At 41.9% G+C, this 27,413-nt stretch overlaps 2 protein-coding genes across 6 annotated transcripts in view; one reads left to right on the top strand and one right to left on the bottom strand.

Moving 5' to 3' along the window:
* On the bottom strand, positions 1–17,286 carry LOC110490615 (tetraspanin-33). The gene is made up of 8 exons (XM_036945108.1): positions 16,867–17,286; positions 6,836–6,893; positions 6,152–6,279; positions 5,223–5,297; positions 4,125–4,220; positions 3,616–3,744; positions 3,258–3,419; positions 1–2,871 (listed from the first exon to the last, which is right to left on the bottom strand). The coding sequence occupies exons 1-8, from the start codon at positions 16,963–16,965 to the stop codon at positions 2,770–2,772; spliced, it is 849 nt and encodes a 282-aa protein (XP_036801003.1). The 5' UTR covers positions 16,966–17,286; the 3' UTR covers positions 1–2,769.
* Positions 14,352–27,413, top strand: part of LOC110490616 (prestin) — a 21,226-nt gene continuing 8,164 nt past the window's right edge. The window contains exons 1-4 of one of the 5 annotated variants that reach the window (XM_036945107.1): positions 14,352–14,844; positions 22,070–22,368; positions 22,915–23,054; positions 25,175–25,285. In XM_036945107.1, the coding sequence (XP_036801002.1) occupies positions 23,039–23,054; positions 25,175–25,285 (127 nt within the window). In that variant the 5' untranslated portion in view covers positions 14,352–14,844; positions 22,070–22,368; positions 22,915–23,038. Of the gene's footprint in view, positions 14,845–20,341; positions 20,524–22,069; positions 22,369–22,914; positions 23,055–25,174; positions 25,286–27,413 lie in introns of those variants that run through there. The other 4 variants (XM_036945105.1, XM_036945106.1, XM_036945104.1 and 1 more) reach the window with 4 other exon arrangements.

The following is a 27,413-nucleotide window of genomic DNA, read 5'->3' on the forward strand; positions in this document are numbered from 1 at the left end:
TTTCCACTGCTATTTACCTGCCGTTTATTAGGACAATTAGAAATGGTGTCATTGGGTAGTTTCTGGCATTAATTACATTAATTCAACACAATTGGTAACCAACTAGCTGATACATGGATTGGAGTGCTTGTTGTGATAATTCCCAAAGAAACAAATAAAGAATTCACAAGATGGTAATTACTCTCTTATGTGAAGACTATTTTACCACGTAGAGTCAAAGTAAATACTCTCTGTACCTAAGGGGAATTGTGAAACTAATTTTGACATGTAAAATTGTTTTTTAATGTTAATTCTTAGGATTATACATGGGTCAGTTCCTAGAATGAATTCCACACCCACCTGTACCGTTTAAATACAGTGCTAACCAGTAGTCTTGACCAGTAACAGTATGTTGACCCACATTTTGAGAAAAAATAACTGCTATTCCCAGTGGACCTTACTGGGTCATGTTCATTAGGAACAAAACGGACTAAAACAGGACTTGTCCCATAAGAAGCGCTCAATTTCATTTTCCGTCGCGTGCTCTAATGAACACAACCCCTGTGAGGGGAAATGCCAACAGGGCTAGCCGACGGCCCAACATGGTTATGTTATGGAGAGTCACAGCATTAGTGTAAACTCCAGTGTTGCCAATCTAAACACCAGTGCTTGTGTAAAAGGCGTTACGGAAAATAAGACTGTTTATTATAAAATCAGGCCTTTCTGTTGCGCTTTCAAATGGGGAAATCCCCTAGTAGCAGTGAGTAATAAACTACAATTACATTATTGGTCTGTATGGATACCCACAATGCTTCATATCCAAAAGATATGCTTTATTGAAAGGAATGTATTTACAGTCAATTTAGCTTGAAATATACACTTAGTGGCCAGATTATTAGGTAAACCACCCCGTTCACGAAAATGGGTCGCTCCTACAGACAGTGAGTCCCTTGTCAATGGCTTGCTCTATAAAGCATGCAGATAGGCATTCAGTTATTGTCGATTGAATGTTAGAATGGGCAAAACGAGTCACCTAAGTGACTTTGAGCGTGGTATGATCGTCGATGCCAGGTGTGCCGGTTCCAGGATCTCAGAAACAGGGCTTGTCTAGGGTTTACCGAGAATGGTGAGACAAACAAAACTCGTGCAAGCTAACAGGCGGCATCTCGAAACGCACAACTCGTAGGTCCTTGTCACGGATGGGCTATTGCAGCAGATGACCACACCAGGTTCCACTCCTATCAGCTAAAAACAAGAAGAAGCGGCTCCAGTGGGGACGCGATCACCAACACTGGACAACTGAGGAGTGGAAAAACATTGTCTGGTCCAACGAGTCAGGATTTGGCGTAAGCAGCATGAGTCCATGGCTCCATCCTGCCTGGTGTCAACGATACATGCTGGTGGCGGTGGTGTAATGGTGTGGGGAATGTTTTCCTGGCAAACATTAAGTCCCTTGATACCAATAGAGCAACGTTTGAATGCCACACCTTGTAGAATTTATGCCCTGAAGAATTCAGGCTGTTCTGGAGGTAAAGGGACAACAACAATTTACTCTGTGTGAATGGATTTGATGTAAAACTCAATTGTAATATCCCTTAAAATGTGTAGAAATCAATTGGGTAACACTTTACTGTAAAGGCTGTAGGTGCAATGATTTATTTAAGCAATAAGGCTCGAGGGGGTGTGGTATATCGCCAATATACCACGGCTAAGGGCTGTTCTTATGCAAGAGTGCCTGGATACAGCCCTTAGCCGTGGTATATTGGCCATATACCACAAACCCCCAAGGTGCCTTATTGCTATTTCAAACTGGTTACCAACATAATTGGCGCAGTAAAAAGAAAGGCTTCAGGGATCAAACAACCCAGTTTATAAAACTTGTTATAGCATGCATGGCAAACTATAGTTGGGAGATTTAACATACACACAAGCTAAATTGACTGTAAAGCTAATGAGCTTTATTACTTTACTTGCGTTTGCTCTTCCATATTTGAGAAGGGCCGACAGAATTGTCTTGTTCTCAACTCTATGAGAGTATTAGCGGATAACTGGATGGATATAAATAACAGATCAATGTTGTAAACGGCATTGACAAAAAAGTAACTGGACAGAGTCTACATTATTTCAGCAGGGTTTGGACTCCGGTTGCTGTTTTTTTTTCCCCTTTTCAATAAATTACAGATCGTGACATATTTGAGATGAGTCAAATGACGAATAGCTGTGAATGGAGGAGTTCTCCATTGGCTGTCTGGCTGGAGTACTTCCTGATTAGATGCGTTCCTTTTAGCTCCCCTGGGGCACAGGGTGGGCAGAGTTTCAACATTGACCATTCCATTGGTCATAAAGTGAAAACTCCACCCATCCAGGATACTGGGTGAGCTAAAACGAAACAAGCACACATTGACACTGTCCAGGCATCTGGACCTTTTCGGAACCTTGGTTTCTCAGCCATTTCACTGGTAGCTCAGTTGGTTCTGGTAGCTCAGTTGGTTAGAATATATACTGAACAAAAATAGACATGCAAGAGAGTCAAGAACGCAGAAAGAGAGCAGACTACCTCAACTGTTGTCAAATGGTGGATCATCCAACCAGAATCTTTGGCCTCAAAGCCAGTCCTTGCACCATTGAAATGATCAAGCAGCCTTGAAAATGAACACCATCTACATGAAAGCTTGAGCCCCATCCAGCAGAAGGGGGTAGAATTCCAGACTCCCACAACCCCTGGGTGACCCTGGGGTTGATGACCTAGTCCTGGTCCAGTTTGATCGGGTAGGACCTGATCATGCCAGGTTACTGCCAAGGGTCAGTACGGTGCTGCAGGTTGTAGTTCTGAAGCTCAATCTGGTCCTTTATCTGGTTGATCAGAATCTGAGACAAGAGGATCCCCACCAGCTAATGACAGAAAGAGAGAGAGAGAGAGAGAAAGAGGACACAGGAAAACAATAGAGGCTGGATGAGCAGAGGAGTGACTTTAGAGAAGTGACTTCATGTGGTTCCTGACCCTCTCTACACTTCTAGATGATGTGCCCATAGAGTTACAATGTGAACCTAAATAGACCAGGACTGGGGTCAAATTAAATTGAAGTCAGTCATTTCAAGAAGTACACTGAAATTCCAATTTAACAATTAAAATAACAAAATGTACTTGCAATTACTTCTTAATAACCTGAAAAGGAGAAGCTATGTATTTCTAATGTTAGATTTGAAGGAATTGAGTGACATCAATTCGAATGGACCCCAACCCTGGAATAGACTCTACAAGTGTGTGTGATGTCTACCTGTGGGATGGCCAGACCCAGGGCGATGCCCCCTAGCATGAACAGGTTGCTGTGGATCCAGTTGACCAGCTTGTCGATGCAGCCATTGGTGTGGATGAAGGCACCAGCCTGCAGGAATGGCAGCTCCTGCATCCCCTGACCACACATTGTGTTAATGACCGCCTGCAGAGAGAGAGATACATTTGAATTACAATGCACAAGCACGTACATGAGCATGCACATTGTGCTCTGTTGAAACTAAATCACACTTGACAATAAAGTGGAACATAAAAATAGCACACTTAACTGTAGCCTGTCATGATTTATTTACTGGCAAGATGATTGTAATACCCCAAGGCCCCGACCTCTAACCCCTGACCTCATCTTTAGACAGCAGGCAGCAGGAGAAGGGAACAGAGCAGCGCTCTCGACTGCGGTTGTCTGTGGTGCAGTTGAAGTACATGTTCTGAGACCAGTCGGTGTAGGTGACACCTCCACAACAGCTGAACTGAGGAGACGAGGACAAACAAGTCATTGGTTAATGGATTGTATAGCCTGTGTAGTCAACAGCTGTCAGTCTGTATTTGTGTGAAACTTGTTGTCAGTGTGGTGTGTAGATGTTGTCCTTTAACTCAGGAGCTTGTGAGACACATTTCTGATTAAGATCTATACAACAAACTGTTGTTTTCAGTTGAGGACGATAGAGGAACCAAAAAGGATAATCTCAAAACCTCGACCAAATCTGACAGAGACCCCTCAGTACTGAATAAACAGTAGTGTAACTACCGTCGCTGTACAGTACTGTGAGTTCAACGTGTTTTATTTGGGAACAACAAGTATTACAGTGAGAAAGTGTTGTTTTCCAGTTTTATGTGGTCCCCTCCTCACCTCTTTCTGACCAAAGTCGATGAGGTTCTGTAGGTCAATGTCATCCCTATAATGAACGATGGCATTGTTGATAATCTCACTCACTTTATTCCGTGCCTTTAGAAAATACAGAAAAGAAAGATGGCATTTGCTTTAAATAATTTGTTTAGTCAATCAACTAATACACTCAATTGTACCCTGAGCAAGACAAGATTGTTCCCACATGAATGAATTACACACATGTATTTATCCTGAGTAAATCCTGGTAATATAAAACCCCCATAGTTAGAAAACAGACCTGACTTTCTTTAAGCTGCATTCTGTCTTTACAAACATGCACAGTGGCACGCGCACACTCAAAGTTTACACGTAGTACATTCCTCTGAAAACCAATAGCCTGCTGCTGGATGAGTTAAATCGACCGGTGAAGTGCAGTTGAAGGCAACTAGCAGCAGAGGGCGCTCTCTGGCCACAAGTCACTGACTGACAAACAGCCTAAAAAAAATAACTTCCTCTTCTAAATGTACATTAGCATTTTTGTCGTCATTATCATATTTCTGACCCTTATCTTACAGTAATTACTTAAATGAATTGATATGAGCACTAACTGAGCCAATTGAACATTAGAAAGCCAACCATATTCAGTCACAATGTATGAAAGTCTAATCCAAAAGCATGGCTTTCGTTGGCTGCTCTTGTAAATATTGTGAATTCACGGCAAATCTTTCTCTTTTAATGATTTCTATTTTCCTATTGTTGTATATGCTGTGTGCACGTTTCAATTATGCAGATTTTATTCTGCACAAGAACTGCCCTTTGGGGACAGTAACAATCTATTGAATTGACCTCAAAGAGAGATGTTGCACTTCTTTAACAAGAACTGGAGAAGGACAGAATATTGGGACCAGGTCCAGGTATAATGACCTAGCTAGAGGCAGGGGTGGAGGAGACGGAACATGAGGGAATGAGTTCCCAGAGTAAACTTCTTAGGGGGAACTGACATGTACAGTTTATTATGGGTAATTAAATGCTGCATGATACAACCAATAGAAATAATTCCCATAGTGATACCCCCATAATTCCCAGTGATACGATCCTTTCCTAGTGGAGATACAGTACCTTATCTGAGAAGACGAAGCCCAGGACACCTGCAGCTAGCTGCAGCAGAAAGATGATAGTCAGGAAGATGCAGAACTGGAGGGAATAAGGAAGGAAGGAAGGCAGGAAGGAAAAAAAGAAAGAAAGAAGGAAAAAGAGAGAGCGAGAAAGAAAGAGCGAGCGAGAGAGAGGAAGAGTTAATCATTTGTTCAGTCTGAGGGCATGTCACACAAGTCTTATGGATAAGAATGTATTAGCCTGGTAATCTTTCAGGAGTTTTTATTTTTATTTTTATTTTACCTTTATTTAACTAGGCAAGTCAGTTAAGAACAAATTCTTATTTTCAATGACGGCCTAGGAACAGTGGGTTAACTGCCTGTTCAGGGGCAGAACGACAGATTTGTACCTTGTCAGCTCGGGGGTTTGAACTTACAACTTTCCGGTTACTAGTCCAACACTCTAACCACTAGGCTACCCGAGTCAACCCCCCCCCCCCCCCCCCCCCCCCCCCCCCCCCCCCCTCATCAGCAGATAACCTGAGAAGGACTAAAGTATCTCATACTAGGCTATTCAAATGATAGAGCACAACACAGCTGATAATTGGCAGTGGTCCAATTCCAATATTTTTAGAATGCATCCTTCCTTCCAGCCTGCCTTCCTTGAGGTAGAGATAACTGATTCATACGTTTGGCTATGTGAAAGCACCATTTCTATCTTACTGCTTTCACCCACCAATCCTTAACAGATCACTGATTTCTTCAAGGGAGGTAGGCATGAAGGTTTTATTTATCAAATACAAGTCTGCATTGTGGGGAATACGTTCGTAAGTAAGCATTTCATGGTGAAGTCTACACCTGTTGTATTCTGTGAATGTGACCAATAACATTTGATTTGATTTTGATTTGAGGGTGCTCTTTTAAAAAGAGTTAGAAGTGGGCTAGACCACTGACTGTCTGTAGGAGGCAGATGTTTTCTCTGAGGGAGCCCACACAGCCACAGAAGGTGATGAAGAACATGAGCACCCCCACGATCAGCAGCAGGATGGCAGGGTCCACCGCTAGACAGGCCATGGCTGCCTCTGGGAGAGGGAGAAAAGGGACAGAGAGCAAGTGAAAGAATCATGTACCGGAGAGTGAGTGAGTGAGTGAGTGAGTGAGAATACGTGGCGCCAAAGAGAGAGAGAGAGAGCGAGAGCTTGATTTGTTTACAATGACTGAAGTTGGTTCTTATCTTAGAAGGAATTACAAACATAGTGGGGATATTCATCAAACCTTAGAAGAAGTTGTGAGCCGTTTGCATTTTTGACATTCTTCCTAACAGAGGGACCTTTGGAACCACATAAACAAAATGACATACTCTATAAACGTCCTGTACTGCCTTGGCATTTCTGCCTTGGTGTTGCGACCAGGGTCGTGTTCATAAAGGCACAAAACAGGAGAAATGGAGTGAAACAGGATGGGATGAGACTACCTGGTCCAATAAGAAACTCATTTTCGTTTTCCGTTTAAAAACGTTTAGCTACAGTATGATGCAGGACCTAGGCCTATTGAAAGCACCACTAGAATGCCATACAAACAGCTCTGGAAATTCACACTGAATGTAGGCATCCATTAAGTCAATGGAGGATCACTTACCGGCATGTTTCATCATCCTCGCGTAAATGCCAATAGACATCAACACCAATGAGATCATCTGATAAAATGAAAAGAAAAAAAGTATGTTATTTTTCTTGTTGTAACTAGGCATATGGACTAGAACGATGAGACTAAATATGAACCTGGACATAGTGTCTTTGTGACAGTATAACACAGGAGAAAGACACTCAGTCTCAAATGGGGGAGAACAGGAGGGATTTAAACTGTCCAAGGCAGATGTTTTTATCTCAATATCAAATCATTCATTACCTTACTGTGATTGTTTGTTTTTGACCATTTTAATTGCAAACAAAAATACCTTCTTGGCAAAGAGCAATTTCTCAATCAAAAATGTTTCTAGGGTTGAAAACTAGCTGTTATTGGCAGAGGGGTTTGGAATTATTTTTTTATTGGTCAATTACCAAATGTACTACCTGGTGATGTCACCAGGCAGGCCAAAAGTACATTTTCAAACAGCTCTTACAGTAAAGGGCATTATCATATTCACAATAGTATAGAAAACAGTAAGGAGGTGTGTGAGAAACAGCTCTTACAGTAAAGAGCATTATCATATTCACAATAGTATAGAAAACAGTAAGGAGGTATGTGAGAAACAGCTCTTACAGTAAAGAGCATTATCATATTCACAATAGTATAGAAAACAGTAAGGAGGTATGTGAGAAACAGCTCTTACAGTAAAGAGCATTATCATATTCACAATAGTATAGAAAACAGTAAGGAGGTATGTGAGAAACAGCTCTTACAGTAAAGGGCATTATCATATTCACAATAGTATAGAAAACAGTAAGGAGGTATGTGAGAAACAGCTCTTACAGTAAAGAGCATTATCATATTCACAATAGTATAGAAAACAGTAAGGAGGTATGTGAGAAACAGCTCTTACAGTAAAGAGCATTATCATATTCACAATAGTATAGAAAACAGTAAGGAGGTATGTGAGAAACAGCTCTTACAGTAAAGAGCATTATCATATTCACAATAGTATAGAAAACAGTAAGGAGGTATGTGAGAAACAGCTCTTACAGTAAAGGGCATTATCATATTCACAATAGTATAGAAAACAGTAAGGAGGTATGTGAGAAACAGCTCTTACAGTAAAGAGCATTATCATATTCACAATAGTATAGAAAACAGTAAGGAGGTATGTGAGAAACAGCTCTTACAGTAAAGAGCATTATCATATTCACAATAGTATAGAAAACAGTAAGGAGGTATGTGAGAAACAGCTCTTACAGTAAAGAGCATTATCATATTCACAATAGTATAGAAAACAGTAAGGAGGTATGTGAGAAACAGCTCTTACAGTAAAGAGCATTATCATATTCACAATAGTATAGAAAACAGTAAGGAGGTATGTGAGAAACAGCTCTTACAGTAAAGGGCATTATCATATTCACAATAGTATAGAAAACAGTAAGGAGGTATGTGAGAAACAGCTCTTACAGTAAAGAGCATTATCATATTCACAATAGTATAGAAAACAGTAAGGAGGTATGTGAGAAACAGCTCTTACAGTAAAGAGCATTATCATATTCACAATAGTATAGAAAACAGTAAGGAGGTATGTGAGAAACAGCTCTTACAGTAAAGAGCATTATCATATTCACAATAGTATAGAAAACAGTAAGGAGGTATGTGAGAAACAGCTCTTACAGTAAAGAGCATTATCATATTCACAATAGTATAGAAAACAGTAAGGAGGTATGTGAGAAACAGCTCTTACAGTAAAGGGCATTATCATATTCACAATAGTATAGAAAACAGTAAGGAGGTATGTGAGAAACAGCTCTTACAGTAAAGAGCATTATCATATTCACAATAGTATAGAAAACAGTAAGGAGGTATGTGAGAAACAGCTCTTACAGTAAAGAGCATTATCATATTCACAATAGTATAGAAAACAGTAAGGAGGTATGTGAGAAACAGCTCTTACAGTAAAGAGCATTATCATATTCACAATAGTATAGAAAACAGTAAGGAGGTATGTGAGAAACAGCTCTTACAGTAAAGAGCATTATCATATTCACAATAGTATAGAAAATAGTAAGGAGTTATGTGAGAAACAGCTTATTCTGGGAATGGAACTCTTCTCCTTTAAGAGCAGACCATAGTTATAACTCTATGGAGCAGATACACACACAGGCAGGCAGGAGCTAGGGGATGTCACTACGCTCAAGTGAAACTTAACATTCAACTACAGAAACTTTAAGCTGCTTTTCAGAACCAGAATCAACCCCCTGGAGACCTCAAAATTGTATAAAACATTACATTTTTGTTTCCGTCTGATTCTGAGGAGAAAGAAAAAACCCAACCACACAGCAGAGAGTGGAGAGAGAGAGAGAGAGAGAGGTTACTGTAGCAGGTGAGGAGAAGTCATCTTCCTGCTACACACATCCTGCTATTAATCCTTTCTGGTTAAAGTCGGATTTTACCTTTCAACTACAGTCGTGGCCAAAAGTTTTGAGAATGACACAAATATACATTTTCACAAAGTTTGCTGCTTTGGTGTCTTTAGATATTTTTGTCAGATGTTACTATGGAATGCTGAAGTATAATTACAAGCATTTCATAAGTGTCAAACGCTTTTATTGACAATTACATGAAGTTGATGCAAAGATTGTTGACCCTTCTTTTTCAAGACCTCTGCAATCCGCCATGGCATGCTGTCAATTAACTTCTGGGCCACCTCCTGACTGATGGCAGCCCATTCTTGCATAATCAATGCTTGGTGTTTGTCAGAATTTGTGGGTTTTTGATTGTCCACCCTCCTCTTGAAGATTGACCACAAGTTCTCAATGGGATTAAGGTCTGGGGAGTTTCCTGGGCATGGACCCTAAACATTGATGTTTTGTTCCCTTGAGCCACTCAGTTATCACTTTTGCCTTATGGCAAGGTGCTCCATCATGCTGGAAAAGGCATTGTTCGTCATCAAACTGTTCCTGAATGGTTGGGAGAAGTTGCTCTCGGAGAATGTGTTGGTACCATTCTATATTCATGGCTGTGTTTTTAGGCTAAATTGTGAGTGAGCCTACTCCCTTGGCTGAGAAGCAACCCCACACATGAATGGTCTCAGGATGCTTTACTGTTGGCATGACACGGGACTGATGGTAGCACTCACCTTGTCTTCTCCGGGCAAGCTTTTTTCCCCGGATGCCCCAAACAATCGGAAAGGGGATTCATCAGAGAAAATGACTTTACCCCAGTCCTCAGCAGTCCAATCCCTGTACCTTCTGCAGAATATCAATCTGTCCCGGATGTTTTTCCTGGATAGAAGTGGCTTCTTTGCTGCCCTTCTTGACACCAGTCCATCCTCCAAAAGTATTTGCCTCACTGTGCGTGCAGATGCACTCACACCTGCCTGTTGCCATTCCTGAGCAAGCTCTGTACTGGTGGTGCCCCAATCCTGCAGCTGAATCAACTTTTGGAGACGGTCCTGGCGCTTGCTGGACTTTCTTGGGCGCCCTGAAGCCTTCTTCACAACAATTGAACCGCTCTCCTTGAAGTTCTTGATGATATGATAAATCGTTGATTTAGGTGCAATCTTACTGGCAGCAATATCCTTGCCTGTTAAGCCCTTTTTGTGCAAAGCAATGATGACGGCACGTGTTTCCTTGCAGGTAACCGTGGATGACAGAGTAAGAAGATTCCAAACACCACCCTCCTTTTGAAGCTTCCAGTCTGTTATTCAAACTCAGAGTGATCTCCAGCCTTGTCCTCGTCAACACTCACACCTGTGTTAACGAGAGAATCACTGACATGATGTCAGCTGGTCCTTTTGTGGCAGGGCTGAAATGCAGTGGAAATGCTTTTTGGGGATTCAGTTCATTTGCATGGCAAAGAGGGATTTTGCAATTAATTGCAATTCATCTGATCACTTTTCATAACATTCTGGAGTATATGCAAATTGCCATCATAAGGCAGACTGTGAAAATTTAAATTTGTGTCATTCTCAAAACTTTTGGCCACGGCTGTACATTAAAAAGGGTTCAAATAAGCCCTGATAAGTAGCTCTACAGTGCAATTCAGTAAAAGTATGATGCCGTTAGAAGGAAGAACGGACTTATTCAAATTAAGATTAGCCCTCATCTTCCTTGACTCATCCAGAAAGTCAGTTCATGGCTATATTTTGTGTTCCAGAATGGTGTCCCCCAGTAGTCTGCTGTCCTGTCTGGATGTGTTCACCGACCCTGTCACCACTTCATGTGGACACACCTTCTGCATGGCCTATATCAGTGGATACTGGAATACCACTGACCTGTGCCAGTGTCCAATGCGTAAACAGGAGTTTTACAACAGACCAGAGCATTGCGTCAATACTTTCATCGCTGAGATGGCTGTTCAGTTTAGAAAGTATGTTCAAGGGATGTTCCCAGCAACCCAGGCCAGCAGCCTGCCGAGCCTGGAGAAGCGTCCTGTGACGTCTACACTGGGAAAAAGCTCAAGGCACTGAAGTCCTGCTTGGAGTGTCTGACCTCCTACTGTGAGACTCACCTGCAGCTTCATCAGATAGCCCCAGCACTGAAGAGACACAAACTGATCAACCCTGGGAGAACCTGGAAGACATGATGTGTAAGAAGCACAACACACTCATGGAGCTGTTCTGTAGACTGACCAGACGTGTGTGTGTGTGTCAGTTCTGCACAGAGACTGACCACAAGACTCACCACACCATCCCTCTCGAGGAAGAGTTTGGGGAGAGGAAGGCTCAGCTGGGGAAGACGGAGTCACAAGTGCAGCAAATGATCCGGGAGCGACTGCAGAAGATCAGTGATATCAAAACGCTCTGTGGAGGCCAGCAAGAAAGACAAATCGAGAAATAGCAGATGTGCAGTTCTTCACTGCTCTGGTGGAGTTCATTGAAAGAAGCCAGGCTGAGCTCATTGGGGGTGATTGAGAAGAAGCAGAAATCAGCAGAGAGGCGGGCTAAAGGGCTCATTAAAGAGCTGGAGGAAATCACTGAGTTAAAGAGGAGAAGCACTGAACTAGAGCAGATTTCACACACTGAGGACCACCTTCACCTAGTCCAGAGCTTCCCATCCCTGTGCAACCCATGAACACCAGGGACTGGACTAAGATCAGTGTTTACTGTGATCTGTGTGTGGGGAACTTAAGGAGAGCTGTGTCTCAGCTGGAGGATACCGTTACCAAGGAGATGGAGAAGTTGTGTGATGCTGAGATGAAGAAGGTCCAGCAATGGGCAGTGGATGTGACTCTGGACCCTGATACAAAACATCGCTATCTTGTTCTGTCTGAGGACGGGAAAAAAGTGAGAGATGGATACATGCAACACTCTCTCTAATAAGACCTAGAAAGGCATTGGAATATTCCCAGTGTCATGGGAAAGGAGGGCTTCTCCTCAGGAAGATTCTACTACGAGGTGCAGGTTGAGGGAAAAACTACTAGGTTTTGGGAGTAATTAAAGAGTCCACAAACAGAACCCTCCTGTTACGGCACCCTGAAAATGGATTCTGGAATGCACGACTCCTAGGTGATTGGGTCTGTCCTATTGGTCGCACCCCAGTCTGCCTTAAGAAGAAGGTCAGGAGAGTGGGGGTGTTTGTGGATTTTGAGGAGGGTCAGGTCTCCTTTTATGAGACTTGTTCTCCACATCATATCTTCTCTTTCATTGGCAACGCCTTCACTGAGAAACTATATCCATACATCAACCCTGGTTGTTATGGTGGTGACAACTCAGCCCCATTGGTCATCTCTCCTGTCAATCACAAAGATTGACAATGAAATGGGAAAACATTGATTATCAGTTAACACCCTGCAGAGGTGCTGTAGCCCTACGAGTCAAAGTGCCCCATGGTGGCGGTTGGGTTATGGTATCGGCAGGCATAAGCTACGGACAATAAGAACAATTTCATTGCATCACTGGCAATTTGAATGCACAGAGTTACCGTGACGAGATCCTAAGGCCCAGTTTATATTTTTGTTCAGTATACTAAGCTAGCTATTTTTCTTTACGCTGTGAACTGTAGCTTGAAAGATTGTTGGAGCACAAGCTTTAGCATAAGCAAGGAACTTGTGACTCAACTACAACGCTAGTGACTTGGGACTCTAGTGGGACTTGAGGTTTAGTCACTTGACTACAATACTAGCAATGTGTACGTAACTTAAAACAAACACAATTCAGTGCATGTCAGAACAGAACCATTGCAAAGTGGGTGTGCTGTACTATTTACACTAGTTTTAGTCAGAGTGAGTAAAAGTGGCATACAATGTAAAACTAAATTGGATTCTCAAATACACAGTTTAGCACACCGAGAATCATATAACAGAACCGACGAACAACGTTCAACTAGTGACGTTATCCATAATAGGCTGATGGGTCACAGTTCAGAACTAGTGAGTTGGGATGTGTTCTGTTCTATAGAGTTGGTTCTCGTTTGATTAAATAAGCAACTTGGCAGCGATCAGAGGGCTTTTCTTATAATGGCCCTTTCACTTTTAACTCCAACCTGTAGCTTCACCAACATAACAGGGAGCACACAGCAACCCCTCTCCCACTCCAGTATCCAGTTTCCACACCTTGCACTTTGGAGGGAAAAGCCTAGTCTGTCCTCCGAGTAAGGACCAGTCTTCCTCTGCACAAAGGAGGCTAAAATGGATAGTTTACAAAACCATTGTTATCTATGCAAAGATAGAGAATAAACTCTTGAGCCATCTACCCAGTCATTAGTTTGAGTTGAGCGATTCATTGGTTGTGGTGTAAATTCTGCCCTCTAAGTTATTTCGGGAAAATGGAAACAGAAAATGGGCGGCCTTCTTACAGCTCTGTACCTCAAATGGAATTGCCATGTGATCACTAGAGATGGATATCTTCCTTGGTGGTTTGTTCGGATAACCTCTCACACCATAGTTCACATTTGTAGCAATACTGATGACTCCCTCGATTTTAACAGTCTACGCAGGGTGTTAGATGTGTCCTTCCAGACACATTCTCCAGCTAGCCAGAGGGGGTGAAAAACTGCGTCAAAAATGCATTCCTCACAGCCAGAGATGCAAGTTTTTACAAGATCTTATCCTGTTTGCACAAGGCCGAAGAGTAGCTCTTTGACTTGTGGTACGTTGTGAGGGACTGGGCTGTAACAATCAGGAGTTTGTTTTTAGGACGTCCATGTTCAAACTTGTAAATCAATGTAGAAGTGGCCAGGGATGGGGGGGGGGGGGGGGGGGGGGGACCTGGTTCCGTCCGCATTCTGGGAGTGAAATCTTTTTGACATGTAAAAATGTGTTTATGGTGAATGAAATTATTTGACATTAGTGTGTTCTTGAGTTACTCTTTTCCCATGCCACTTCTGCAGGTGACCCATGTGGTAAATTTAGCAGATGTAATGCTACCATTACTGTACATAATGAAGAATCAAACCTGAAAGGGAAGTATTTTGAGGGAACATCCGGGTGTGAACACACTGACACTGTAGCCTACATGTTGTTTTGCACACAGCTAACCTCAAGCCCTGTCATTTCCTGTCTATGAATCTGCCTTTATCTGCTATGCATAGGAAGGATTAGCTCTGGTCTCTTCACACAACCAGAAAGAGTTGCCTCTGCTAGTTAATTAACTCCTCTCTGTTAGTAGAGGAATGCCTACTAAACACCATGGACCAGAGCTAAGGTGTTAGTAGAGGAATGCCTACTAAAGACGCTGGACCAGAGCTAAGGTGTTAGTAGAGGAAGAACCTACTAAAGACCCTGGACCAGAGCTAAGGTGTTAGTAGAGGAATACGTACTAACACCCTGGACCAGAGCTAAGGTGTTAGTAAAGGAATACGTACTAACACCCTGGACCAGAGCTAAGGTGTTAGTAAAGGAATACGTACTAACACCCTGGACCAGAGCTAAGGTGTTAGTAGAGGAATGCCTACTAAAGACCCTGGACCAGAGCTAAGGTGTTAGTAGAGGAATACGTACTAACACCCTGGACCAGAGCTAAGGTGTTAGTAAAGGAATACGTACTAACACCCTGGACCAGAGCTAAGGTAGGCCAACGTTTATGCTAGGTTTCCGCTAGTTATGGAATGTAAACACAGCAGAACTGGACATAAATCCACGTCAAAACCTATTAACACTGCAAAGCAGTACGGACTAAAACCCAACACTGGAAATCCCAGTCTGCAATAACAAGGCTGCTTGTTCTTGCGTCTTAGTCAGAAATCCCCTTAGTGTTGAACAGTGAGTGAAAGTTACAGTTCCCCCAAGCACCTGACAGTAGGCTGACATCTGTACTATCAATTTGCGTAGTTCGCAAACTTCTGCTTCCAGAGTTGTTAATGTTTAACAGCTGGCTGCCTTTTCATAGTCGTTATAGATATTCTGTACTCAAGGAGACAACGTTTGGGGAAGTAGCTAAATCAGTCGGCATGCTGACAATCATAAACAAAGCAGATGTCATGAGATCAGGAGCATTCAGAGTGGCACATTTTCCCCCAGATGTTTTTCTATTGAACAGATCGTGAGAGATGATGGCAGTGGGGAAAGAGAGAGCGAGGGGTTGTGTCAAAGGGCACTAGGCCAGATTCTAGCCTTTGCCGACACTATAGACAAGTGTGCCTACACTGACAGTCATCATGGGATGATTGCCTATGCTGTGTGATGTTAAAGCAGGGCCCATATCAAAGGTATGAACTCAATACAGAACACCAAGCCTGGATATTTCAAAGAGCTCCTAATGTGTCATAGGTCGCTCAGAACAGCGCCGACTCTAGTGTCATCACCATCAAAGGCACATCAGTGCTTGGTGACAGTGATTTGGGGGGGGGGGGGGGGGTCCTCCTCACATATTTTGATACAAACTGTGACTAGGAAAGCTCATTCAAAAGAGGAAAATGGGGCCAAGATTAGTTTCTGATAGTCAAACATGCAAAATACAACTGTAACAAGCATTTGATGAGGTCTAGCAACAACAAGAAAGAAGAGAGCAAATAGCCCTCTCACAGATAACTGTTTCAACAGCTTTCTAGGATGTGATTGAAGTATCTAAGAGGCATATTTGATACACTCATTTGACTGCTAAACAGATTTGGAGAGGAGAGTGCATGGGCCCCCTTTTCACAGAACCCCATCTTGCACCATCAGCATATGAATAAATGAAACTGTGCGTTGCTTGGCAACAGCTTGGTTAAAAAAAGGAGTTGTGACAGTAGACGGGCGTATACAGAGCAGTGTATATTGGAGTTTTGTTTGCTGCTCCTAGTGGTTTTCACATTATTATTAAATGAGAGTCTGGATCCCCTCTATATAAAGCCTATTAATTTAGGTCTAAACATATTCTAGCAGCCAACGTCTATCAAGACCAGGTCCATTATTAATGGAGTAAAATTGGTTATTTAAACACAAATGAGTTCCAAAACAAGGTGACACTTTGACCAATGAGAGAGCTGCAAGGGATGTGCAGGCATTCCTTAGCATGCCTGTAGCTCCATTCCTCACCACTATCACAGCTGTGATGTTGTAGCTGCTGTTTAAACATGTTCATCAGCAAATAAGCACTCCTTTAGTATGACACTAGTAGGAGTCATTGGTGTCAAATATGAAGCAGAATACAACCTTTATTTCATGTACTCCTTTGAATAGACAATATTGGTTATTTTCCACGGTTAAGGGTTGATTATGATTGTTTTGTAGCATAGACGCAAAGGCATTAAAAACATGGCTAAATGTTTCATCCTATTGAAGACATGATTGTAACACATAACTATTTTGTGGGGCTATGTGGGACTTAGAAAGAATGTGTCTTGTTAGTGAGGCTGGTTTTCTCATGCATTCACACAATAACACATTAACAGCCTAAATCAATGGTTAACCAGTCCTCACAGCAAAGTAGACTAAATTACTGGAAGTTGCTCACGTCCAATGAAAGCTATAGCCTAACAGCAAATGGATATTTACAATTTGTACAATTAAAATGTGTACGTAAACTTAAATTAGGCAGAGTGAGGTGCACAGATTACACAAAATCAGCAGACAAAACCAGCAGAAACCTAAACATATTAAATACTTACCCAAAATATTAAATTAAAAAGGAAAAGTAGATATTTGACAACTGGGCTGACAAAGCTGAACTCTTTATCGTAAGTCGCCAGCGCGGCTCTTTTCCCCATGGTTAAAAATCAGAATACCCAATCCGTGCGTAAATGTTGGCTATCACCTTCCTTGGTCTTTCCGCAATAGTCCAGGTAAATCAAAGCATTCATACGTGCGTTTATAGCTACTTTTTTTTATTTACGAAGTAAATTACAGTAATCTACGTTGTAGAGCGAGTCACTTCTCACCCTCGGTGGTGCTGGATTCCTATTACATTTCCTTATTCAGACAAGTCTAGAGAAAATAGGCTTCAAACACAACAGAGACACGATCAAAAGCCTACAGCAGCAGCGCAACCTTGGGTTTGTAAAGAGGGCGTCTTTCTCAGTATTGTGCGACGTGAGTCACCTGTTTCAAAGTTGCTAGTGCTACTGTGATTAAGGATTAACGGATGTAGCCGAATATGTAACTTTAAATTAGTTTGGTATCTGCAATGTAATCAATTACAAAACAATACAAAATAAAAAACTATTAATTTGCTTTAATTAATTAAAACATGATTAACAAACCAATTGTATGTTTGAGGCTATTGTTTGAGGTGCATTTGACTACATAAGATAAAACTGGTACACAAATTACACAATAAATACACACTTGCTCAATTTTACATGATTTATAGTAACACGGTGTCAAATATCTTTAACGTAAAGGGTTTGGCATTAAAGGCCCAATTAGCCGTTTTTATATCACTATCAAATAATTTCTGGGTAACAATTAGCTAAGTACGTTAATGTAATAGATTTCCATAAAAAATGGGAAAAAAACAATTTCTCAAGCAAGAATTTTGCTTGGACTTTTTGGGAGTGGTCTGAGTTGGGAAAACTGAAAACTAGCTATTATTGGCAGAATTAGGATTTGGAATACTAGACTAGACTTGACACTTCTTATGATGGTCTAAAGGTCAGTCATTTTGATCAGATATTGTGTAAAATAATACATTTTAAGAATTTAAAATATAGCACTCACAGCTTTCCAAGAAAACAAAAATGTAGACATTTAGGATCTGTTTACATGTATTTTAGAGGCTGTTTATACAGAAAATGTGTATAAAACCTGTAAAAAAAACTGTGTTTATAATTATCTGACAATATTTTAATACACACTTTCGGATATAGCACATGCATTACATGTATTTTTCTGCATAAGTAAAATCTGGATTATGCCTCAACAGCCATTCATAGACTAGTTTGGATTTGTCCCTGACCAATATGGCTGCCATTTTCACTCCATTCTGGAACTTGGAGGTTTATAACATAGATCCCCTCTAGTAATTTAATAGGATCTCTATGTTTGGAACTCTCTTTGTTATTGGTCTATTAACCAAATTACCGCCTGGTGACATCACCAGGCAAACCGAAACTCCCGCCCATGCAAACCTGCTGATTAGAAGGTCCTATGTAGATTGGATTTTCAAGCAGAAACTATCAGAATTTTTTAAAACACTTTTACAGTGTTCGTTAATCAGCTGTTGTACAATTGATACAAAACATAGGAAAACTGATCTTTGACTGCAATGGGCCTTTAAATAATCAGTTCCTTTGACATTGATGTTCTCATATGATTACAAAGTTAAACAGATGCACAAAGAGAGAACAGTGAATAGTATTTATGCCTTGAATTGTGAGGAAATTCAGATTACCATGTGCCTTCATCTGAGATCACCATTCTTTTTAAAAAATTGATACAAAATGAAATAAAAAGGACCAAATAATTTACCCTCGCGGCCTGTAATGAATGCTGTTATGCCAGGGTATTACACTACACAGACCCTGTCCAGGAGGCTTTTGAGGCCTGGGACTCTCTTAGTCACTGGCAGCCTTCCAGGTAGCTCTCCTCTGGGGTTGCCCTTTAGTGCCAGCTGGCTGCCTGCTAGCACCAGACAAGTTGGATCTGGTCATCTTATTTCTGCAAAGAGGCTATGGATTAAAGGGTCCTCTGTTCAGTACGCCATGCTCCTAGGCCTATAGAGTAGAGTGGAGAAAATACATGAATGTAGCCAACCTAAGTTGTTATGTTTTGCCTGATAAGTAGTAGTAGTAGTAGTAATGAAATTAGTGGTGGATATAGTAGTGGTGGTGAAATTGGTACACCCAATTGGCCATTTAAGATTGACTATGAAGGATTGAAGTTGTAAAGTTCACACAGCCAACATTTAGATCCATGACCATTTCTTAACCATTTGTTTGAATGCAGGACCCACCTTCCCCTTTATAAAGTACAGTACTTAGGCAGTATAGGTGACCTAAGCCTTTGACCAAGTATCTATAATTTAATGCCAGCAATATAATGTCAAAAAGCAGAACGGAGACATCTAGTGATTAGTGACGTACCATACTAAAAAAAAAGCAGAACCGAGACACGAGCTTGTAAAAAGCATACAATGGCGCCATCTGTCGGAATATTATTTGAGCACATTAATAATATTTCATGAATACATTTATTTTACACAAGAAGGCCACTCGAGAGCGCCTCTGTATCCTTATGGGGTCTGTAGCCCATTGAAGTTGACATTTAAAATGGTTAAGGTTCAACACACCGTCACAGCTTATTGTGAAATATACATAAATGACTTATTCGAAATTCGTGACAGGCACGATTTTCATCACAACGCATTTCCTGTGTATTACACAATTCTCTTGACGCATTCGTGTACATTTCAAGAACTTCAATTTGCCGAGGCTAACGTTAGCACGGTTATGGGTTAAGATTGTAGTTAATATGCTAGCTAAGTAGTTAAAGGGTTAGGTTTTGGAGTTGGGTTAAGGTTAGGGGAAGGGTTAGCTAACATGCAAAGTAGTTGCAAAGTAGCGAAAATGCAAAAGTTATCCATGAAGAGATTCGAACACACAACCTTTGGTTTGCTAGATTTTCGCCCCTCCCCTCCCTTTCGTTTCTGTATTAACCTACTGTCTTTATCAGTGATTGAAATGCACTGTATACAAAATCGTGTACTGCACACGAAAACATATATTTTTTCGTGTCTGTCACACATTTCCAATAGGCCTCACAATCTGTGAGGCAATGAGCATCAATAGGGCCAGGCCGACCGGACTGGGAGAATGATTCTCCCATGAATTCTCATGAATTTTCCATGGGAGAATGAGTGATCTTCTGTCTTTTTTCAAATTTATCTGCAAGGCAATTGTCAGTGTTGACAAAATTCACGGAATTATGTAGTATGATAAACTGAAACAAAATCAATTTATAATTTATTTCTAATTTAGGTGAGTATTTTGGAAATGTATTTGCATATACTTTGGAAAAACACCAACCAAAGAACTATAATACGTATATAGATAGCACCAATAACGATAATAAGAAAAGGGGACTCCAACAACTGTAGGAAAGAAAATACAAGTCCCATGATCACTGGTTTAGTGACGTCAGAGTTTACGTGCGCCCGGCTCCATCAAGTGATCTTCCTCTGGTGGAGTATGCGGCTGTCGAGTGTCGACGGTTGTTAAACTGCGTTCCCGGTGTTAAACTGTAACTGGAGCCTAGATGCGCGGTCAGTTTCTAAAATTGAATTCGGTCAATCGCGTCAGAGTGTGACATCCTAGGCTGAGGTCGGGAAGGTAAGAAATGGTCCTTCATTCGCATCTGTCATGTGCGCTTTTCATTCTGTAGATAGCCATCACTTTCCCGCTACACATTCCTCTGTAACCTGCAATTCAGGTTAAAACATGTGGCTGACGTTAGTTAGCTACCTTTTTATTTCGATGTGGTTGTGGATGTGCTTTGTCAGTGATGACACAAGTCGCTAGGCAGCTAACAAAATCAGGAACAGCCAGTTACTATACACATGGTGTGATAACTTCACGTCTTTGTTGTCAGGTTTCCAGAAGTTCAGTTTAATATATTTAATCTCATGTTTAATTCTTGTTTAAATATTCTGATTTTACAATAAGTAGTCAGTCATAGCCTATACCTTTACGTCAATGCCTATGCAGGAGGGTAGCTCTCCAGGAACAACGGTTGGAGAGCCCTGCTTTAGACACTGTTCTGATTAAGAGTATTGTGATCATGTTTACCATTGCCGCAGAAGTCTATAAAGTATATGATAAGAAATGGATGTCTATTTTTAGTGAGGCTGCTGGAGACCTTTCCTCTAAGTAGCTTCCAACATGAAAGGTCAATATCCTCTGGTTTGCCATGTTGTGTAGGCCAGGCTACCACAGTCAGCCTGAAGTGTAGTTTGGACTGTTCTTTAGCCCAAAGAATAGGCTCCTATCTCTGCATTGATTTTGGAGTGTAAACTTTCTTATGTAGAACACACATGGGGTGTATTCATTAGTTCCATCTGTAGTACAACTATTTGTTACAGAAAGTTTTGCCATGAAAACAAGTTTCTTATTGGACATGTTCGGGAGTTCACTTCCTGTTTCTTCCCCTTTGGTTCCTAGTGAATAAACCCCTGTTTTTCTTTTTCCACATGGAGCAGAAAGTTAATATTTGGTCACAATTTTGCAATATCAGTTCAAAATATTTGCTTGAAAAGACAGCCCATATGCCTGAAAACACTACCAGAAACTCATTGAAAAGACAGCCCATATGCCTGAAAACACTACCAGAAACTCATTGAAAAGACAGCCCATATGCCTGAAAACACTACCAGAAACTCATTGAAAAGACAGCCCATATGTCTGAAAACACTACCAGAAACTCATTGAAAAGACAGCCCATATGCCTGAAAACACTACCAGAAACTCATTGAAAAGACAGCCCATATGCCTGAAAACACTACCAGAAACTCATTGAAAAGACAGCCCATATGCCTGAAAACACTACCATAAACTCATTGAAAAGACAGCCCATATGCCTGAAAACACTACCAGAAACTCATTGAAAAGATAGCCCATATGCCTGAAAACACTACCAGAAACTCATTGAAAAGATAGCCCATATGCCTGAAAACACTACCAGAAACTCATTGAAAAGACAGCCCATATGCCTGAAAACACTACCAGAAACTCATTGTAATCTCCATAAATAGGGCTACTGTATTAATGAAAACTACCAGCCGCATGGTGCTCAACCCTGCTGGAGTTTGGTCAAAACAACGCTTTGCTTCAAAAACATTTGGTCTAAACAGTTACTGACTGTTTTGTCTTCCTCTCTCAGCAGAGCAGCGGGAGGAAGCAGGACGTGTGGAAAAGGAGTCAGCGAACCACACAGAGAGAGAAAAAGCCTACTTAAGCTAGGAGCCGCCCCCTTTCTCTGACATGCCCAGTGTCCTGTCTGTGTTATGGAACAACATGTAACGCCCTGCGAGGATGCGCCCCCACCGCTGATGTACCGTGTGGAACGGCCTGTGTTCGATGAGGCCTACCTCCACACCCAGCTCCTGCACCCGAGAGAGAGGAGCCCCAAGACCATCAGACAGAGACTAGCACAGCAGCTCCAGTAAGCATCTACATCGAGTTAGTGTCCACAGACCTGGGTTGTGTTTAATAGTACACACTGTACTATAATAGTACACAACGTTTTGCAACAGGAAATGGAAAACATTTGTGGTTCTTATTGGACAGGTCCAGGTAGTCCCACTCTGTTTCAGTCTGTTTTCTGCCGTTAGGCGCCTAAAGAACATGACCCTGTTACAGATCTGAACAGACTGTAGTGTTGTGTTCTTCAATCCTGGTCATTGGGACCCACAGTGTGTTCAAGTGTTGTTCCAGCCCAGTAGACATACCTATCGGTGTTTTGATGACCGGGATTGAAGAACATTGCTGGGTGTGTGACTGGGATGTGGAATTATGCAATACCTTTTTTCAGGAAATTTGTTACGACTGTAAAAGCTTATGTGAAGTTATGATTATTATTTTTTTAATCTGACAATGTTTGTCTAGTATTACACTAGTAGAAGTACACACCCATTTACTTGCTGCTTGGAAGCTTCCCTAATAGATAAGCTGATTAAGCACACACACACACACACACACCTACTCACTCACTCTCTCTCTTCCCAGCTGCTCATCAGAGAGGGCCAAAGCCATTGCTCTGAGCTTCCTGCCCATTTTAACATGGCTGCCGTCCTACCCTGTCAAAGAGTACCTGTTTGGGGACCTGGTCTCAGGCCTCAGCACAGGGGTCATGCAGCTACCTCAAGGTCAGTGGGGTTGGAGTCAGGGGTATACTGCTGCACTTCTCAGAATGGGTTTAGAGTCAGGGGCGGCACTTCTCAGAATGGTGCTCGTTTTAATAAAGTTATATCGAAGCCTAATCATTGTTGATTGTGCTGAATGTTTGTGATTTTTCCCTTTAAAGCGACTAAAAGTCAACAACACGTGCCAATAAATAGCCTGCCAGTTTGTGCTTTGATTGAAATCAAGTACAGGTGTGGCTTGTTGTTAACATGTGCTTTAAAATTCACTCACGAAACAGTAGTTACACATCATTCAAGAAGACTCCATATTCTCATGAAATGGATTAACAACGCAGAGATCGAAAGTCTGGTTTGGCAGATGCAGCTTGGAATTTCACCTGTAAAACATGACAAATTGTCATTCACGATAGGCAATCACCATCAATGACAATTTTGCCGTTAGGAGGGGCTAATTTAGTGCAGGAGGGTAATAAGGAAACTACGTGTATTTGAGCCAACGTGTAGGTAGGTACACACAGAGGTTGCATTTGGAGGATGTATTTTTTCATATTCTAAAAGGATTTTATTCAATGATACATCAGTCGGTACAAACCTATAAAGAATAGTGCCACACCACTGGTGAGACCGGCCATGAGCTGAGCCAACAACAAGGCTGCTAGGCCACTAGCTTCTGCTTGGAGATGAGGGTGTTGAAGTGGTAATGCCAGATGCTGCCTTTCTGACCAGATTGTTTTATACTAAACAAAAATATAAACACAACATGTCAAATGTTGGTTCCATGAGCTGAAATAAAAGATCCCAACAATTTGACATACACACAAAAAGCTTATTTCTCTCAAATGTTGTGCACAAATTTGTTTACATCCCAGTTAGTGAGCATTTTCCTTTGGCTAGTTAATCCATCCAGCTGACAGGTGAGGCATATTAAGAAGCTGATTAAACTGCATGATCATTACACAGATGCACCTTGTGCTGGGGACAAAAGGCCACTCTAAAATGCTCAGATTTGTCACACAACACAATGCCACAGATATCTCATGTTTTGAGGGAGTGTGCAATTTGCATGCTGACTGCAGGAATGTCCACCAGAGCTGTTGTCAGATCATTTAATGTTTTTACATTATTTTTTTTTTTTACCATAAGCCACTTTCATCGTCATTTTGTAGCATTTGGCAATACGTCCAAACCGGCCTCACAACCGCAGACCAGCCCAGGACCTCCACACCCGGCTTCTTCTGAGGATTTCTGTCTGTAACAAAGCCCTTTTGTGGGGAAAAACTCATTCTGATTGACTGGGCCTGGCTCCCCAGTGGGTGGACCTATGCCCACTGCGCCCTTGCCCAGTCATATGAAATCCATAGATTAGGGCCTAATATATTTATTTCAATTGACTGATTTCTTTATATATGAACTGTAACTCAGCAACATCTTTACAATTGTTGCATGTTGCGTTTGTATTTTCGTTCAGCATATACAGTACCAGTCAAGTTTGGACACACCTACTCATTCTAGGGTTTTTATTTTTACTATTGTAGAATAATAGTGAAGACATCAAAACTATGAAATAACACATGGAATCATGTAGTAACCAAAAAAGTGTTAAACAAATCCAAATATATTTTATATTTGAGATCCTTCAAACTAGCCACCCTTTGCCTTGATGACAGCTTTTCACACTCTTGGCATTCTCTCAACCAGCTTCACCTGGATGCCAAGAGTGTGTCTTCACTATTCTACAATGTAGAAAATAGTAAAAATAAAGAAAATTCCTGGAATGAATAAGTGTGTCCTAACTTTGGTACTGTATTTATTATGGATCCCCATTAGTTCCTGCCAAGGCAGCAGCTACTCTTCCTGGGGTCCATCAAAATTAAAGAAGTTGTACAATTTTAAAAACATTTCACAACAAGTCCCTCTTTGTGGCACCTGACCACACGACTGTACAGTAGTCCAGGTGCGACAAAACTAGAACCTGTAGGACCTGCGTTGCTGTTAAGAAGGTAGAGCAGCTCTTTATTATGGACAGACTTCTCCCCATATTAGCTACTGATGTATCAATGTGTGTATGCACTGGGAAGTAGAACATCATTCCATCTCCCCCCCCCCCCATCCTCTCTCCCCAGGTCTTGCCTATGCCATGCTGGCTGCCGTGCCTCCTGTGTATGGCCTGTACTCCTCCTTCTACCCCGTCCTGCTCTACACCTTCTTTGGGACTTCTAGACACATATCTATAGGTGAGCCATCCCGACGACAGAGCTCCAACTAGTGCAGAGGAAGTCACTTTACACTATTGAGATGTATAATGTGGCTAACCAGGAGCGGAGTCGGGTTCAGTGTTATAAACTGGGTGGTTCGAGCCCTGAATGCTGATTGGCTGACAGTCGTGGTATATCAGACCGTATACCACGGGTATGACAAAACATGTATTTTTACTACTCTAATTACGTTGGTAACCAGTTTATAATAGCAATGAGGCACCTCTGGGGTTTGATATATGGCCAATATACCAAGGCTACGGGCTGTATACAGGCTGTATACTCCGCGTTGCGTCGTGCCTAAGAACAGCCCTTTACCCGTGGTATATTGACCATATACCACACTCCCTCGGGCCTTATTGCTTAAGTAAATGTTTTGAAACGTGGAGGTACAGATACTACCCGACCGTCTCTAATAAGAACATTTGTTTTTGTTTTCCCTTGCAAACCGGTTTGCTACTTTGTGCCCTACTGAACACTACCCCTGCAGCCTACCTGTGGTGATAATGGATGTTACTCCTACTGGGTGTTCCAATGAAGTAGTCCTGGTTGTATTCACATAGTTTTCCCATAGGTCTCTACCCCTGGACAGCCGTGGCCTTTTCACTTCTTGGCCAGAGGGTTTTGTATTCCGGTGGCTGTGCCAAGTACAGACTGACCATTCCAAACCACGCCAACAACAGGTGAATTCCAAATAGCACCCTATTCCCTATTTAGTGCTCTACTGTTGGTCAGAGCCCTATGGGGCCCGGGTCAACAGTAGTGCACTATGAAGGTAATATGGTGCTATATGGGACTCGGCCTTCTCATCCACCCAGGGAGCCCAGTCAATCAAGAGTCTGGGTGTTACGTCTGAGAGATTCATCTATTCAAAAGTAACAGATTAAGTGACCAGAATAATAGCTCAACTTTTTTTTTCTCATGACACTTCAGGAAATGAGCCAAGTTTTGAAATGGTTTACTTTGGGAATTGATCGGTGTCCTTGTGAAGCTTGGGTGAGGTCAGGTCTCTTGGCATATAGTGACCCCATCTGTTGCACATAGACAGGCCAGATTTATGGGAACATTCAAGGCAGACATAGCCTTGCCTCCAATTTCAGCCGTCACGTTTGTCTCCAGGTGACAACTCGGTGAGTCAGGGAATCACTTTAAACACTTCAACAAGAGAAGAAGAACTAAAACCGTCTTGGAAATAGTTAGCGGCAGCAGTTGTAACAAAATGGCCTCCGCCCAAATTGTGGCCTTAAGGAGGGCAGTTGCTGTAGTAACTTGCGACTGCCTTCTCTCCCTCTGAGGCAGGGATGAAGGAATATTTTGGCACCCGTTCAAGTCTTGGGCAAAAGCCCGTGTCAACATCTCTAGTTGCAAACGTAACGAGCTAACACAAGCAAACCTGATCTGGAAATGAGAACACATTTTTAACATGAGTTTTTACATTGCTTCATACCTCGTTTACCAGACACAGAGACTTGCCCTGGCAGAGGCGCCTGGACTGGGTTCACAGCTGTTTGCACTGGTGTGGCACTGATGTCTCCCCTCTCTATTAAACCATTACTGATAAAGAACCTGGCACCTTGGCGACTGACTGATAACCTCGAGGGGAATGGGGAGTGCTATGATAATTATTTGACCTAGGGGGAGTGCCAAAGCTACCAAGTCAAACTTGTATGATTCAATGTCATGAAATAATAATATGCCATTTAACAGACACTTTCATACAAAGTGACTTAGTCATGTGTGCATATGTTTTCCATGTGTGCGGTCCCGGGAAGCAAACCCACAGTTTTGGTGGTGCATGCTCTACCAATTGAGCCACACAGGATGAGAGGCAATGGTCAGTCAGACTCAACCCACTGAAGAGAGAGTGCACCTCACAGTTCAGTTCATTGAATTAATTTATACTTCTATTATTCTGTTTTCAGAGTGAGGATGTCATCATATTCAGTATCAATGATGTTGCCAGGTGTTAAGCCCTTTGTCTGTGTCCCTGAAGCCTAGAACTCCTAAACCCTGTCCCTTAAAAGCCCCTACCCCTAAACCATTAACCCCCAGGGGTGTCGGAAGTCAATTCCTGGAGGGCCGAGTGTCGGTTGGTTTTCTCTCCTCT

The sequence above is a fragment of the Oncorhynchus mykiss genome, chromosome 15, assembly GCF_013265735.2.
Source record: "Oncorhynchus mykiss isolate Arlee chromosome 15, USDA_OmykA_1.1, whole genome shotgun sequence".
Classification (NCBI taxonomy): Eukaryota; Metazoa; Chordata; class Actinopteri; order Salmoniformes; family Salmonidae; genus Oncorhynchus; species Oncorhynchus mykiss.